Raw genomic sequence first — 18,131 nt, forward strand, 5'->3', positions numbered from 1 at the left:
TGAACATAGACAGAAATGTATGGATAAGCAAGGTCATCAGTTCATCCTGTTAGAGCTTCCACATATACAGTGACTCAGCAAACATTCCTGCAGAGATGCCACTTGTCCGTATATTGTGCTATATTGCTGCCCTTCAGAACAGATTAGTCGGAAGACCTTGCAGAAGACATGGGCTTGGGTTCCCGGCTCAGATCCTCTGCTTCCCAGAGAACCAACTAGGGCTAGGATGCTACAAAGGCAGCATTCATAGCCACTAATGGGAGCTATTGGGAGATGGTGGAGTGGGTAGTGGGAAGGACCCCCCAGTCATTATGCAACAGTGACACCTAGTGGCAGAATATACAGATCATGGTTGTTGGATGGTGCCTTGGTGCATGGCCCCCTAGCCAAGGGCATTTCTGCAGTAACTGGGTATGTTGGGGGATAGAAAATGAGAGGAAATTCCCCCCCAGATAGTCGCAAAACTGTGACTAATTCTGATTGAGCTGGAAGCCCATAGCAGCAAGAGGAAATTGCTAGGCCAGAGTAATAATACAGAAACCAGTAAGGAACATTGTTGTGCCTTGTGGAATTGCTGTACACCAGCTGTCCCATGTTGCACATTGCATCACTGGCTTGACTGCAGATTGGTGATTGGGACATCCAACAACACGGATGGATTTACATCTCTTGTGCCACTAGATACTGCCCCCTACTCCCCCAACCCGACACAATCTTCTTCTCCCTCTCCCACCTCCTGAGCAGCACTTTCTATATCTCTCTAGGGCTGGTCTAGAACAAAATACAGTGGAGGAAGACGATAGGTCAATGTTGCACTAAAGTGCTTTAATTTACGCCTTCCAAGAACAAATAACGACTTGACGCAGGCCGTGTTTTGGCTCAAAAGGCCTTTGCCCAAAGGAGATATGCCATGTAAATTCTCTTGGGTACATAAAATAAAACTCCAAAGATACTGCGTGAAAACGGAAAACACCATGCTACTGCCATACACAAATGCCGATACAGGAACTGCCGCACTGGAGTGGCGGTAAAAATCGCATTACACAAAATCATGCCAAAAGCATTATAAGACTGCTGAAGAAGGCCTTTTGAGCTGAAACACGACCTGTCTCGAGTTGTTCTTTGTTCCTTGAAGACACAAATTAAAGGACTTTAGTGTACCGTTGACCTATCGTCACCTCCACTGTGTTTTGTTTTGCTTTTGGAGTTTGTTCTTCTGTTCTGCTTTTGGCCTATGGCTGAGCCGTCCATTAGGGAAGACTAGGCAGTCACCTAGGGCTGCAGTTTATGGCATCAAAGAGCAGCTGCAGTCAAAGAAACACAGTAGGTCCTGCACCCACCAAAAGTCAAAGAAACAGCAGAGAGGGGTGGTGTAGGGTGGGGATGGGGGAGGTCAAGGGTCCTGAAAGTGAATTGGTGGAGCTCAGAGGTGAAGGTTTGCCTGGGATACCTAATACCCTTGCTCTGGCCCTGGTCTGCTCTCCTCTGTCAGGTGCAGTCCGAAATCTCAGAATGTGGGGCTAGCGGGTTCCCTGTGGAACTTTGTGGGGCTCATATTTAAGATTGGTGCCAGCAGAAAAGGAGGCAGTTGAAAGAGTAACCACGATGCCACTCACTAATGCAAAACCCAGCCCCATTCAGTAGAGGATCTGGGATTGTGTCTTAGGCAGACTTCCAGTGTACACGCAGAGCTCCTTAAGATGACTGAAACAGGCCTGTTTTCAGCAGGACTGTAGGAAGTTTTCTAATATTCACAAGATGTAATATTGTCCTAATTGTGGAATGCACAATGTTAACAGTAGTGCACTATGACTGCTGCTTTTGATCAGAAGTTTGGAGATTGTAATAATCACATATTAACAACCACCCAGAAATTTTTTCCAACTTTTGTTTGCTCTTCAGACAAGTCCAGAACTTGACAGTGAAATTTCATGTTGATTATGAAGGGTGGGGCCAGCAGAGTATAATCTAAGTCATCCCTGAGGTAAAACCTGCGAGTAAACTAGCCCTTTCTCTTCCAGGGACATTGATGGCGTTCTGAAACGAGCTAACGACACAGAGTTTGGACTCGCCTCTGGAGTCTTCACCCGGGACATTAACAAAGCCTTATATGTCTGCGAGAAACTCCAAGCCGGCACTGTGTTCATCAACACATACAATAAAACTGATGTGGCTTGTCCATTTGGAGGCTTCAAGCAGTCCGGATTCGGAAAGGACTTAGGTATACTTGCCAAGTGAATGCTTGCGTGTGAGACTACTGCCATTTGGTTCCCGTGATCTCCAAAACCCTCTGACCAATGCTTGCCAACCTTCTGCATATCGACAGAGTAGAGCTAGTTCAGAGAGAGGCTACCAAAATTGTAAGGAGCCTATAAGATTTAAGGATATCTATCTATCTAAAACAAATAGGAAGAAATATTTTTTCATTCAAACAATAGTTAAGCTCTGGAACTCGTCAGAGGATGTGGTAATGGTGGTTGGCGTATCTGGCTTTAAAAAAAGGTTTGGACATGTTCCTGGAGGAAAAGTCCATTCTCCGGGACAAGCAGGCTGCTTGTTCTCACTGATGGGTGACGTCCTCGGCAGCCCCTCCAATCGGAATCTTCCTAGCAAAGTCCTTTGCTAGCTCTCGCGCGCGCCCGCGCGCACCGCGCATGCGCGGCCGTCTTCCCGCCCGAAACCGGCTCGAGCCGGCCAGTCTTCTTTCGTCCGCACTCGGTACGGCTGTGTTTTTTGTCGTGTCGAGCCCCGGAGAGTCGACCTCGCGCGTCCGTTTTATATTGACGTGTTTTCTTCGAAAGTTCTGTAAATTTGTTGGGAAGTGCCTCCGAAAACCCCCTTGGGTCTCGTTTTCCCTTCCCGTATTTCCAGTTTTTGCCCCGGTAAGTTTTCTTTCGTCGTCGGGGTAGGCCTTCTTTCGGCCTCGGTCGAGATTTTTTCTCCCTTAAAGTTTTGGTGCTCCAAATTCGTCATTTCGGATTTTGACTTCGCCGGCGTGATTTTTCCGCCCATGACATCGAAGCCTTCCAGCGGCTTCAAGAAGTGCACCCAGTGCGCCCGGGTAATCTCGCTCACTGATAGGCACTCTTCGTGTCTTCAGTGTCTGGGGGCCGAGCACCGCCCCCAGAACTGTAGTCTGTGTTCCTTGTTACAAAGGCGGACTCAAGTAGCGAGATTAGCCCAGTGGAACGTTTTGTTCTCGGGCTCTTCGTCGGCATCGGCACCGGGGTCATCGTGTGCATCGACGTCATCAGCGTCCAGACCTTCACCCTTGGCTGCCAGTGCATCGAGTGCATCGAGGCATCGGCCCTCTGCATCGGCGCCGAGACATCGGATAGCTGCATCGACGTCGGTGGTACCGGGACCTCGTCTCCTGATGTCGTCGGACGGTGGTGCATCGAGTGGAGTGCAGGTGAGGGCTGTCCATTCCCCTGCTGGTGGCGGTGAGCCCTCGGGTGGGTCTCCTCCTACCCTGAGGGCTCCTGCGGTACAGCCCCCCCGAGATCGACCCTCTTCGGTCTCGGCCCCGAGGAAGCGACGGATGGATTCTACGTCCTCCTCGTCGGTGCCGGGGAGCTCCGGTGACATGCTTCGGAAGAAGTCGAAGAAGCATCGACACCGGTCCCCTCCCCGTGTCGGCACCGAGAGCTCTGGGTCGCCGAGGGAGTCGGCACCCAGCAGGCATCGGCATCGAGAGGACCGCTCACCCTCTGTTCAGGAGGTGTCGATGCGCTCCACTCTGGACAGCCCGGAACAGCCTCCACGCCCGGAACAGGTTCTGACGTCGACGCCTGCATCGACCTCCATGCCTTTCTCTGCAGCCGCTCTGAACGAGAGCCTCCGGGCCGTTCTCCCAGAGATTCTGGGAGAGCTGTTGCGCCCTACCCTCCGGTACCGGCGGTGCTTGCGCCTCCGGTACCGTCGAGCGTGGCGCCGGCTGGCCCATCGCCCGGGGTAAGGTCCCCGACGTCGGTACCGCGTGCGGTGCCGACTGCGGCCACCTCCCAGAAGGGCTCCCCGACTACGTCGGCGGAGGGAGCTTCGCCGATGCGGGCGAGGGAGTCTACCTCTCGACGCCCCCATCGTGGACGTGGCTCCACGGAGTCGAGCCGGGCGCGGTTGCAGACGCAGGTCCGTGAACTTGTGTCTGACACCGAGGGTGAGGCCTCGTGGGAAGAAGAAGAAGACCCCAGATATTTCTCTGACGAGGAGTCTGAGGGTCTTCCTTCTGATCCCACTCCCTCTCCTGAAAGACAGCTTTCTCCTCCCGAGAGTCTGTCTTTTGCTTCCTTTGTCCGGGAGATGTCTACGGCCATCCCCTTCCCGGTGGTTGTGGAGGACGAGCCCAGGGCTGAAATGTTTGAGCTCCTGGACTATCCTTCTCCACCTAAGGAAGCGTCCACTGTTCCCTTGCACCATGTCCTGAAAAAGACATTGCTTGCGAACTGGACCAAGCCACTAAGTAATCCCCACATCCCCAAGAAGATCGAGTCCCAGTACCGGATCCATGGGGACCCAGAGCTGATGCGCACCCAGTTGCCTCACGACTCTGGAGTTGTGGATCTGGCCCTAAAGAAGGCTAAGAGTTCTAGGGAGCATGCTTCGGCGCCCCCGGGCAAAGACTCTAGAACCTTAGACTCCTTTGGGAGGAAGGCCTACCATTCCTCTATGCTCGTGGCCAAAATCCAGTCTTACCAGCTCTACACGAGCATACACATGCGGAACAATGTGCGGCAGTTGGCGGGCTTGGTTGATGCTCTTCCCCCCGAGCAAGCCAAGCCTTTTCAGGAGGTGGTCAGGCAGCTGAAGGCGTGCAGAAAATTCCTGGCCAGAGGAGTGTATGACACTTTTGATGTTGCGTCCAGGGCCGCTGCTCAAGGTGTGGTGATGCGCAGGCTCTCATGGCTGCGTGCCGCCGACCTGGAGAATAGACTCCAGCAGCGGATTGCGGACTCGCCTTGCCGTGCGGACAATATTTTTGGAGAGAAAGTCGAACAGGTGGTAGAGTCTCTCCACCAGCGGGACACCGCATTCGACAAGTTCTCCCGCCGGCAGCCTTCAGCTTCTACCTCTACAGGTAGACGTTTTTTCGGGGGAAGGAAGACTGTTCCCTATACTTCTGGTAAGCGTAGATACAATCCTCCTTCCCGACAGCCTGCGGCCCAGGCTAAGCCCCAGCGCGCTCGCTCTCGTCAGCAGCGTGCGACTCAGCAAGGCCCCGCGGCTCCCCAGCAAAAGCAAGGGGCGAGCTTTTGACTGGCTCCAGCAGAGCATAGCCGACATCCAAGTGTCAGTGCCGGGCGACCTGCCAGTCGGAGGGAGGTTGAAAGCTTTTCACCAAAGGTGGCCTCTCATAACCTCCGATCAGTGGGTTCTGCAAATAGTCCGGCAAGGATACGCCCTCAATTTGGCCTCCAAACCTCCAAATTGTCCACCGGGAGCTCAGTCTTACAGCTTCCAGCACAAGCAGGTACTTGCAGAGGAACTCTCCGCCCTTCTCAGCGCCAATGCGGTCGAGCCCGTGCCATCCGGGCAAGAAGGGCTGGGATTCTATTCCAGGTACTTCCTTGTGGAAAAGAAAACAGGGGGGATGCGTCCCATCCTAGACCTAAGGGCCCTGAACAAATATCTCGTAAAAGAAAAGTTCAGGATGCTTTCCCTGGGCACCCTTCTCCCCATGATTCAGCAAAATGATTGGCTATGCTCTCTGGACTTGAAGGATGCCTACACACACATCCCGATACTGCCAGCTCACAGACAGTATCTGCGATTTCAGTTGGGCACACGCCACTTCCAGTGCTGTGTGCTACCCTTTGGGCTCGCCTCTGCGCCCAGGGTGTTCACAAAGTGCCTAGCTGTAGTAGCAGCGGCGCTTCGCAGGCTGGGGGTGCATGTGTTCCCATATCTCGACGATTGGCTGGTGAAGAACACATCCGAGGCAGGAGCCCTGCAGTCCATGCAGATGACTATTCGCCTCCTGGAGCTACTGGGGTTTGTGATAAATTATCCAAAGTCCCATCTTCTCCCAGTGCAGAAACTCGAATTCATAGGAGCTCTGCTGGATTCTCGGACGGCTCGCGCCTATCTCCCAGAGGCGAGGGCCAACAACTTGTTGTCCCTCGTCTCGCGGGTGCGAGCGTCCCAGCAGATCACAGCTCGGCAGATGTTGAGATTGCTGGGCCACATGGCCTCCACAGTTCATGTGACTCCCATGGCCCGTCTTCACATGAGATCTGCTCAATGGACCCTAGCCTCCCAGTGGTATCAGGCTGCTGGGGGTCTAGAAGACGTGATCCACCTGTCCACGAGTTTTCTCGAATCCTTCTATTGGTGGACAATCTGGTCCAATTTGACTCTGGGACGTCCTTTCCAAATTCCTCAGCCACAAAAAGTGCTGACAACGGATGCGTCTCTCCTGGGATGGGGAGCTCATGTCGATGGGCTTCACACCCAAGGAAGCTGGTCCCCCCAGGAACGCGGTCTACAGATCAACCTCCTGGAGTTACGAGCGATCTGGAACGCTCTGAAGGCTTTCAGAGATCGGCTGTCCCATCAAATTATCCAAATTCAGACAGACAACCAGGTTGCCATGTACTATGTCAACAAGCAGGGGGGCACCGGATCCCGCCCCCTGTGTCAGGAAGCCGTCAGCATGTGGCTCTGGGCTCGCCGTCTCGGCATGGTGCTCCAAGCCACATATCTGGCAGGCGTAAACAACAGTCTGGCCGACAGACTGAGCAGGATTATGCAACCTCACGATGTGGTCGCTCAACTCCAGAGTGGTGCGCCAGATCTTCCAAGCGTGGGGCACCCCCTTGGTGGATCTCTTCGCATCTCGAGTGAACCACAAAGTCCCTCAGTTCTGTTCCAGGCTTCAGGCCCACGGCAGACTGGCATCGGATGCCTTCCTCCTGGATTGGGGGGAGGGCCTGCTGTATGCTTATCCTCCCATTCCTCTGGTGGGGAAGACTTTGTTGAAACTCAAGCAAGACCGAGGCACCATGATTCTGATTGCTCCTTTTTGGCCGCGTCAAATCTGGTTCCCTCTTCTTCTGGAGTTATCCTCCGAAGAACCGTGGAGATTGGAGTGTTTTCCGACCCTCATCACGCAGGACGAAGGGGCTCTTCTGCATCCCAGCCTCCGGTCCCTGGCTCTCACGGCCTGGATGTTGAGAGCGTAGACTTTGCCTCTTTGGGTCTGTCAGAGGGTGTCTCCCGCATCTTGCTTGCTTCCAGGAAAGATTCCACTAAGAGGAGTTACTTCTTTCTGTGGAGGAGGTTTGCCGTCTGGTGTGACAGCAAGGCCCTAGCTCCTCGCTCTTGTCCTACACAGACCCTGCTTGAATACCTTCTGCACTTGTCTGAGTCTGGTCTCAAGACCAACTCTGTAAGAGTTCACCTTAGCGCAATCAGTGCATACCATTACCATGTGGAAGGTAAGCCGATCTCAGGACAGCCTTTAGTTGTTCGCTTCATGAGAGGTTTGCTTTTGTCAAAGCCCCCTGTCAAGCCTCCTACAGTGTCATGGGATCTCAATGTCGTTCTCACCCAGCTGATGAAACCTCCTTTTGAGCCACTGAATTCATGCCATCTGAGGTACTTGACCTGGAAGGTCATTTTCTTGGTGGCAGTTGCTTCAGCTCATAGAGTCAGTGAGCTTCAGGCCCTGGTAGCCCAGGCCCCTTACACCAAATTTCATCATAACAGAGTAGTCCTCCGCACTCACCCTAAGTTCTTGCCAAAGGTCGTGTCGGAGTTCCATCTGAACCAGTCAATTGTCTTGCCAACATTCTTTCCCCGTCCTCATTCCTGCCCTGCTGAACGTCAGCTGCACACATTGGACTGCAAGAGAGCATTGGCCTTCTACCTGGAGCGGACACAGCCCACCAGACAGTCCGCCCAATTGTTTGTTTCTTTTGACCCCAATAGGAGGGGAGTGGCTGTAGGGAAACGCACCATATCCAATTGGCTAGCAGATTGCATTTCCTTCACTTACGCCCAGGCGGGGCTGGCTCTTGTGGGTCATGTCACGGCTCATAATGTCAGAGCCATGGCTGCGTCGGTAGCCCACTTGAAGTCAGCCTCCATTGAAGAAATTTGCAAAGCTGCGATGTGGTCATCTGTCCACACATTCACATCTCATTACTGCCTGCAGCAGGATACCCGACGCGACAGTCAGTTCGGGCAGTCAGTTCTTCAGAACCTGTTTGGGCTTTAGGATCCAACTCCACCCCCCGAGGGCCCTGTTTGTTCTGTTCCAGGCTGCACTCTCAGTTAGTTGGTAAATTTTTTAGGTCAATCTCAGTTATGTCCTCGCCGTTGCGAGGCCCAATTGACCATGGTTGTTGTTTTGAGTGAGCCTGGGGGCTAGGGATACCCCATCAGTGAGAACAAGCAGCCTGCTTGTCCTCGGAGAAAGCGAATGCTACATACCTGTAGAAGGTATTCTCCGAGGACAGCAGGCTGATTGTTCTCACAAACCCGCCCGCCTCCCCTTTGGAGTTCTGTCTTCCCTTGAAGTGTATTGTCTTGCTACATACTGGACTGGCCGGCTCGAGCCGGTTTCGGGCGGGAAGACGGCTGCGCATGCGCGGTGCGCGCGAGAGCTAGCAAAGGACTTTGCTAGGAAGATTCCGATTGGAGGGGCTGCCGAGGACATCACCCATCAGTGAGAACAATCAGCCTGCTGTCCTCGGAGAATACCTTCTACAGGTATGTAGCATTCGCTTAGTCTGTTATTGGGATGGACATGGGGAGAGGCATTGCTTGCCCTGGGATTGGTAACGTGGAATGTTGCTACTATTTGGATTTCTGCCAGTTACTTGTGACCTGGATTAACCACTGTTGGAAGCAGGATACTGGGTTAGATGGACCATTGGTCTGACTCAATATGGCTATTGTAATCTATCTATCTATTCTTTAGAGTGATGCTTCTGAATCGACTCCTGGCATCTCACTTGCCATATCTTTTTGTAATGGCCATTATCTCAGGAGCCCTTACTGTCATCTATTTAGGAGGTAGTAAGGGCTCCCATGCTACTCCCAAAGAGTAGAAACATTCCGGAATCCCAAAGACTACTACTTCTTGTCATTTCTATAGTGCTACTAGACATACGCAGAACTGTACACTTGAACATGAAGAAAGAGTCCCTGCTTGACAAAGCTTATAATGTATTTAAGACAGACAAACAGGACAAATAAAGGATAAGGACAAAGAGTAGCAAGATTCTGGAATCCCAAGGACTACTACTGCTACTACTTATCACTTCTATAGCGCTACTAGATGTAAGCAGCGTTGTACGCTGAACATGTAAGATACTAGTAAAAAAAGGCCTGTTTCTGACACAAATGAAACGGGCGCTAGCAAGGTTTTCCTCGGAGTGTGTATGTTTGAGAGAGTGTGTGTGAGAGTGACTGTGTGTGTGAGAGAGAGAGAGAGAGTGAATGTGCAAGTGTGTGTGTGTAACAGAGAGAGAATGTGTGTGATTCTCCTCTCTCCCCTGCCCCCCCAGCCACCAAGCGATTGTCCTCTCTCCCCTGCCCCCCTCCAGCCACCCAGCAATTCTCCTCTCTCCCCTGCCCCCCTCCAGCTACCCAGCGATTCTCCTCTCTCCCCTGCCCCCCCTTCAGCTACCCAGCGATTCTCCTCGCTCCCGATTACCTCCGTCGAAGCAGCCACGTTATTGAAAGCCCTGCCCGTCTCTAGCCTTCCCTTCGAATTCGTTCCCTCAGAGTCCCACCCTCACGGAAAGAGGAAATGACGTCAGAAGGAGGGACACTGAGGGAACGAACTCGAAGGGAAGGCTGGAGACGGGCAGGGCTTTCAATGACGCGGTAGCTTCAACAGAGGTAATCAGGGGAGCGAGGAGAATCGCTGGGTGGCTCGGGAGAGACCTGTGAAGTGATGCATGCGCAGAACGTAGGTCACAGCTCATTTATATAGTAAGATAGTCCCTGCTCAACAGAGCTTACAATCTATTCAAGTCAGACAAACAGGACAAATAAGAGATGAGGGAATTACTTAAGGTGAGAATGATAAAACAGACATAAGTACTGACCAAGTGAGTAAAGGTTAGGAGTTAAAAGCAGCCTCAAAAAAGTGTTCTTTTAGCCTAGATTTGAAGATAGCCAGAGATGGAGCTTGACCTACTGGCTCAGGAAGTCTATTCCAGGCGTTTAGTGCAGCAAGATAAAAGGAATGGAGTCTGGAGTTAGTGATGGAGGAGAAGGGTGCAGAAAAGAGAGATTTACCCAGTGAACGGAGTTCTCAGGGAGAAGTGTAGGGAGAGATAAGAGTGGAGAGGTACTGAGGAGCTGCAGAGTGAATGCACTTGTAAGTCAATAAGAGGAGTTTGAACTGTATCTGGAAAAGGATACGGAGCCAATGAAGTGCCTTGAGGAGAGGGCTAATATCAGCGTAGCGACACTGACAAAATAGAAGTCATGAAGCAGAATTTTGAACAGATTGAAGGGGTGAGAGATGGCTTAGTGGGAGACCTGTGAGAAGCAAGTTGCAGTAGTTTAAGCACGCCAGATCCTGAATGGAGGAACATAGTTAGAGCTGCTGATTCAATCACTGTGTGTTACATTTCAGGTGAAGAGGCCCTGAATGAATACCTGAAGACAAAAGCTGTCACCATTGAATACTGAGACAGCACAAGGAACACTGCACAGCCTACCTGCAAAGGTTTATTTTAGGAGACACAAAGAACTGTTTGCTGCACTTTTTCCTTTACTAAAATATGTATATTTTGTCATCTTCCTGAAATGGAAAAAATGGTAATTATGTTTCATTTAATAAGCCCTTTAAATGCTATTTTTATCTTGGATACCTTGTAAGTGGGCAGCTGGGAGTTAAGTTCAGAGCTGGAGTGAAAATATGCCCTATGCAGATATTTACTAGGGACTGTGTGGGTTGCAAGATCATAATTCACGATCCGATTAAAATGATCCAAAAGAAAGGAGTCTCACCCACCCTCAATTATTCTCCACGTTTTTTTTGCAGCTGATTATCGTTCTGTTAGTCTAGTTCCACAATAAATCCAGATTAAAAAAAAAAGTTTTAACAGTTCACATTTTCTGCCAATTTCTACACAACTTGAAAGTTTCTGGTCTCAGTTTTCCAGGGATGATCTTGTCTTTTTTAAATTTCTTATATACCACCTGCAAGCCCTAAAATTATCAAAGCAGTGTATGTTCAGGTACAAAAGCTATTTTTGTGCCTCTTGAGGGCTCACAATCTGAGTTTGTACCTGCGGCAATGGAGGGTTAAGTGACTTGTCCAAGATCAGAAGAGTGGAATGGAGAGAGGCTTTTGCTGATACAGGTCATAGCTGTTCTCCATCCTCTATGAATAAACTGAACAGCCATGGGCTGGAGGGTGGGGAGCTGAAGGAAATATGAACTGGTTGAGTGATAGATGACAGGGAGTAGTGCTAAATGGAATTTACTCTGAGGCGAGAACGATGGAATCAGTTCAGGAGAACATAAAGAATTTATATATATATTTTTTCACATGATATTGAGATTTGCAACAGATTAGACACCCCTGAGGGAGGGTCAAAATGCTTAGCAGCTAAAGTTCAGTGCAAAAACGTACAGAGTTATACATTTGGAGTCCGGAAATGTAAAAGATGGCACATAAGGGGTGAGGAGGTGATGGGCACCTGACCAGGACAGAGATCTAGGAATGATAATGTTCAATAACCTACAGGTAGCAGAAGTGTGACAAGGGAATGGCTAGAGCAGAGGGATGCGGGGAAACATAGAGGAATGACCAGGAATAACCATATGAGCACTTACTGCCTGCCGAATATGCAGCGGTAAGCACTCACAATGTAATTTTTAAAAATGGTTGCATTAGCGCATGGCCATTAATACAAAAAAAAAAAGAAAATCATCCATTTAACTGGTTTTAGTGTGTGAGAAAGACCTGCGGAAGGGCATAGTAAGGCCACCTTTTGCAACAGTGTAGTAAAAAGGCCCCAAAGTGATTTTGTACTGTCTAATCTTTATGTGGTGTTATATATGTTATGCATTTTTGTACTTTTCATTCTTACTGAGATTGTAACTTTTCCTTCCTTTGTCTTATGTTTTTAAATATTGTAAACTGTCTTCTTATCCTGTTTTAGGATGTTATGGCGGTATAATAAATTCTCTAATAAACTAAACTAAGCTAATATACCTCATTCTTGCTGGCCAGTGTGTGGCCATCAGTGGGTTTTCTCCTGGCATTCTGGTGGCATTGAAATGTCAGGGGCTGAGTCATTCTTCCTCCTGCTGTCCCGTATGACGAGTCATTCATCAATGACATGAGAGCAGGAATTTCTTCCTGTGCTTGGACGTAAATTGATTTGGTAATATTTTCGAGAAGACTTGGGGTGACCTGTCAGAACGGCAAATATGACAGCAAAGGAAGGGGCGATTTGCATAATGGAGGTGATGGCTTTAACCCTAATATTAACAAGCAGGGGGTGGCTGCAGATTTCAGCTGGCAGTTTCACTAGTTTCAGTGTCTCTGCGGATTATTTACAAACCTTGTGGTAAAACAGGATAGACTCTGGGTGTCAGATTAAGCATGGGACCTTTAAGGTTCCATATCAGAAGTCACCAACCAGAAAAAGGATCTAGGTGTCATCGCTGATACTTTGAAACTCTCTGTTCAGTGTGGAGGTTCTCCGTGGACTGCAGGATAAGCCCAGGCACCGTCAAGCGAGTGACGTCACCTATGGGTGGCTGCCTTATCCAGCTTTGTACATAGAGAACGCTCGTTACCCTCTGTCATCTATTTTTAAGCTATGTTTTGGTGCAAGATTGTACTCTTCAAGTGTCCAAAATAATATATATATAACACACTTTAGATGCCGAATTTTTTCACAGCTTATATAAATTTTTCATCAAATCATTCAATTGACCTCAGCGATGTTCATTGCCAACTATAATTATCTTATATGGCAATAAGATAATTATAGTTGGCAATGAACATCGCTGAGGTCAATTGAATGATTTGATGAAAAATTTATATAAGCTGTGAAAAAATTCTGCATCTAAAGTGTGTTATATATATATTATTTTGGACACTTGAAGAGTACAATCTGATATTATTGGTGTCTCAATAAGTGGTTGCCAATTTACTTGATGTTTTGGTGCAAAGCATACAGGAATAATGAAGGAATTCAGGCACAAGATAGGGAAAATGTGAAAGGAGGGAAGGGATGAATGGGTTCCTTGTGAAATGGTTTGGTGTATTGTTGTGACACTTCGATGGTGATGTACTAATATTCACCAGCACCTTCTTGATTCATAGTAAATCCTCATCTGCCTGCCTTTCCATCCTCTGCTCTAAGTACCGCAGCCTTTGTAATGTCCTTTACATATATAGCTGCATTTGACAGGATAAATGGGTCCCTCTGTTAGGATTATGTTGTGTAATAAATGCAGATAGTGAAAATAAAATCCATTTAAATATTTTAAAAAGTTTAGATACCACCTTTCTGACAGTCAGGACAGTTTACAATATACATACATATAAATGTTTGTATGTATTTTTTAAACTTAAGATATAATGCACAGATTGGAGCCCAAGGCCTCTTTGCCTGCTTAACTGATGTTCAGCCCAGTGGGTCAGATAGAGGACATTTAGAGAGGCAGCTTTATTGCAGAGGTGAGAAAATAGTTTAACAAGTAGAAGTAGCTCAGAGCTTGGTGACTGGAGAGTGCAATAATCTCATTAGGAAGATATATTTACATACTATCTTGTCATGGGCTATTTTGTCAGGTCATGGTGGAAGAGATTGCTGAATGTTTTGTACCACAAATGTTTACTATTTTCAAATATGATCCTTGTAGAGCTGGAGGTGAAGGGAAATTCAGGTTACAGGAGCCATGTTTATTAGGCATATCATTAAGTATTATGCTAACATTGTATTATATTTCTGGTATTTGGAATTCCACTGCTGTTAAATGTGCGTATTTTTTTTACAGTAGTTCTATTATTAGGTTTCAATGTACTGTTTCCAAATTTACCTCATTTATTGTGTTTGTTTATTCTTGGTTATTGTGCTGTTATGTTGTTAACAAAATTGTAAGCTTTATGTTAAACTATTCCTGCTGTGCACTGCCTTGGGTGAATCTCTTCGTGAAGCCAGTTAATCAATCCTAATAAATAAACAAGGATTGTTTGAGACCCCCCCCCCCCCCCCACACACACACACACACACACACACACATTTGCCCAGTACGACAAACAGTGGAGAGGCATTTGTGGAAATGACAAGAGTGGAGGGGCTTATGAGGGTGTATTTACAGCTTCACTGCAGTAGATGTGCAAAAGACTGAGCAGTGACAGTGTCTGGTTCTGTACTCTGCAGATTTGGGACCAGTAGATGTTTCATGGCACAACCACAAAGGGTCTCTCTCTCTTTCATTTGTCAGCTCACAGGGTTCAACTGCACATACATAACCTTGAAGACAAGCCTCTAAAAAGCAAACTGTTTTTAACCAGCTGTTGGGCAAATAAAGCATGGGAAAGTTACTTTCACTTCTGCCCGTCTTAACCGACCACCCAAGGAGAAGCACCATCAGCACATGAGACATGCAATATTGCAAAGTGAATGGAAATTTAAGCCTGGTCATTTTAGAAATGCCACCGAAAGAAACACATGGCTCCAGGAGGCAGCAGCTGTAGCAGTTTGTTACTGTCACTTGCTCCTGCCTGAACTGGAGGACTGGCTTGTAGGCCACTAAGGTACTGTCATTCTACATGAATTACTGTCTCAGACTGGTCTACAGTGGGTGCATAATGCAAAATGTTGCTTAACCCTTTCAGGAAAAGGCAGCTAAATGTACATGCTGAATGCACTTGGCTACATGTAGCAAAGCTATTGTGTGTTGGTTGACAGTCGTAATCTATGCAGGGTAATAATTCTTGTTATCACAATGTATGTAGCGCATATCAGCTGTATGATCTACAGAGATATGAGGGAGGGGAGGGTGATTGGGAGACGGAAGAATCATAGTGAAATCTGACAAGATAATTACACATGTTCCGCTTACTAGATGTGTCCTGTGGCAACTGTTAACACTCAAATATGGAAAGGAGTCCTACCACAGGAACGAGCTTAATATGACTTGCATAAGTCAGAGACAGACAATACAGCAATGTTGACCCAAAAATGCAGACATTGTTGACATCTAGACTACCAATGTGTTCTTCTTCTTCTTGTGTGAACACTACACACAATTGTACAGTAAAATCAGCTTGGTATGATACATTGTTAGGAGCTTTTGGTACAAGTGTAGAGATAATAAATGCTGAAACGTTAGCTTATAAAGTGAAATGTATTAGTACTGACATTAATCAGCTTATTACTTTGCAATATGATAAGTTTTTTTTTTGTTCAATCTGTTTTTTATTAATTTTTCCATAACAGATGTTGTAACATTTATTTGCCCTTAGTCATCTTGAGCCTTATTCCTTTGTATAACTCTGAACACTTGTGGAGGTGAATTTCACTGGTGGATTCCTTCCACAACTTGATTAATAACTTCAAACATTATTGCCTTGTGTGCACTGACCTCTTTTGTTCTGGGCAAAGTGTGCAGATTAATGTAACTGATTTGTAATTCTGAATTTTGGTTTTATATTGGTGGGCAGCATTATTAACATTTGCCCTTGGACTATACTTCCTACTAATTTTAGTATGTTTGTTGAAACTAGTGCTCAATATATTACCCAGTTGTATAATCTGTCTTGTTGCTTTTTTTTGGTTGTTTTACTTGATATAGAGTAATGTATGGGCTGTTGTTTATTTATTTTTTGTCTATTAGATTGTAAGCTCTTTGAGCAGGGACTGTCTTTCTTCTATGTTTGTGCAGCGCTGTGTATGCCTTGTAGCGCTATAGAAATGCTAAATAGTAGTAGTAGTAGAAAATCAAGGACCGAATGTAATAGAAGTGAATTTTAAAGATTGTTTTTCAACTCTGCCTTGAACGACAGTGCATTTGGGGGTCTGTATTTTTGAAAATGATTGTTTAACTTTGTGTGAAAATAAGTTGGAATGTAGAAGATAAAGACACAGCTCTAATTAATTTGGTATGTGAAGGGGGAGGTGGAGCCTGTTGAGTTCAGTCTGCCCACCTGGACTCAGAAACATGTGACCACATTCCCACAGTATTGTTTAACTAGATAGGTATTATTGTTTCTGCACTATATGCCTTTATTTTTCCTCTCCGGCAGCGGCAACTTACATAGCCTTCTGCCAGCGTTGGGACCTCTCCTCAGGCACGTCCCACCTACTCTAATACAACTTCCTGGTTTCCGCAGAGGTGGAACACGACTTTGGAGAGGTCCCGACGCTGGCAGAAGGCTTTGTGAATTGCTGGTGCAAGAGGGAGGCTTCAGGGCAGTAAAAAGTGACCACGTGGAGTCACAGACGGCAGAGAGTGGGGGCAGAAGAGACAGGGAGGTTGGGGAGAAAAAAATATTTACTGGCATGAGCGACTGCTCCCCCCAGTAGCGTAGCCAGAGTTTAATTTTTAGATGGGCCTGGAGGTGGAGTGGGTGGACACAGGCTTCGCATTTCCTCTCCACCCGCTGCCGCCACCCCCCCCCCCCCCCCCACCGCTGCATTGCCTCTCCACCTGCTACCCCCCCCCCCCCCCCCCACGACAGCCCCCCTGCACATGGTCAGTTCTGGTCATTTTTACTGACCTGAAGCGCCATTCTCCCTCCAGCACCGGTGATTCCCATAGCCAGCCTTCTGCCAGTGCACGTCGTCGGAGCCTCTTCTCAGGCGCGTCACGCTTACTCTGCAACTTCCTGTTTTCTGCAAAGGTGTGACGCGCCTGAGAAGAGGCCCCGACGATGCGCGCTGGCAGAAGGCTGGCTATGGGAATCACCGGTGCTGGAGGGAGAACAGCGCTTCAGGACAGTAAAAGTGAGCAGACCACGTGGACGGGGAGAGTGGGCAGAAGAGGCTGGGCGGGCCTGGAGCAAAAGTGGCTGGGCCTCAGCCCATCCAGGCCCACCCGTGGCTACGCCCCTGTCTCCCCCTGCGCTCCACCACTGACTCCTATCTCTAGGTGATTTATAAATATGTTAAAAAGCAGCGGTCCCAGCATAGACCCCTGGGGAACCCCACTAACTACCCTTCTCCATTGAGAATACTGACCATTTAACCCTACTCTCTGTTTTCTATCTTTTAACCAGTTTTTAACCCACAATAGCACACTACCTCCTATCCCACCACCGGCTCTGGCACAGACCGTATAAGTCTGCCCAGCACTATCCCCACCGCCCAACCACCAGCCCCGGCCACCCATTCTAGGCTAAGCTCCTGAGGATCCCTTCCTTCTGCACAGGATTCCTTTATGTTTATCCCACGCATGTTTGAATTCCGTTACCGTTTTCAGGTCCACCACCTCCCGCGGGAGGGCATTCCAAGCATCCACCACCCTCTCCGTGAAAAAATACTTCCTCACATTCTTCTTGAGTCTGCCCCCCTTCAATCTCATTTCATGCCCTCTCGTTCTACCGCCTTCCCATCTCCGGAAAAGGTTTGTTTGCGGATTAATACCTTTCAAATATTTGAACGTCTTTATCATATCACCCCTGTTTCTTCTTTCCTCCAGGGTATACATGTTCAGGTCCGCAAGTCTCTCCTCATACGTCTTGTAACGCAAATCCCATACCATCCTCGTAGCTTTTCTTTGCACCGCTTCAATTCTTTTTACATCCTTAGCAAGATACGGCCTCCAAAACTGAACACAATACTCCATAAGCAACTACTACTATCTGACATTTCTAAAGCGCTACTAGGGTTACACAGCGCAGTACAATTTAACATAGAAGGACAGTCCCTGCTCGTAACAAAAACCTAAACACTGAAAAAACCAAACCTGTGGGTTGTAACGGAAATAGAGAGACGGCCAATGGTGCCTCGCAGGGTCGGTCTTAGGCAGGGGAAGCAGCGCCTCGCGCTTCCTGCTATTACCGCGATCTAATCCTTCGACCTGCCACATAGCTGAAGCTACCCTGGTGGTCTAGTGGAGTCTTCGGGGCAGGAAAGATCCCCAGTCCTGCCCACTGCCGGTACCAACAGCCGCATCGCTCTTAAAAAAAAAATGTCTAC

General features: G+C 48.1%; 1 protein-coding gene across 3 annotated transcripts in view; it reads left to right on the forward strand.

Moving 5' to 3' along the window:
- ALDH1L1 (aldehyde dehydrogenase 1 family member L1) overlaps positions 1 to 11,891 on the forward strand; it is a 139,938-nt gene extending 128,047 nt beyond the window's left edge. For all 3 annotated transcript variants that reach the window (XM_030205706.1, XM_030205703.1, XM_030205705.1), the window contains exons 22-23: positions 2,022 to 2,221; positions 10,595 to 11,891. In XM_030205706.1, coding sequence (XP_030061566.1) covers positions 2,022 to 2,221; positions 10,595 to 10,650 — 256 coding nt within the window. In that variant the 3' untranslated portion in view covers positions 10,651 to 11,891. The remainder of the gene's footprint in view (positions 1 to 2,021; positions 2,222 to 10,594) is intronic.
- Positions 11,892 to 18,131: the final 6,240 nt, after the last annotated feature.

The sequence above is a fragment of the Microcaecilia unicolor genome, chromosome 6 (assembly GCF_901765095.1).
Source record: "Microcaecilia unicolor chromosome 6, aMicUni1.1, whole genome shotgun sequence".
Taxonomy (NCBI): Eukaryota; Metazoa; Chordata; class Amphibia; order Gymnophiona; family Siphonopidae; genus Microcaecilia; species Microcaecilia unicolor.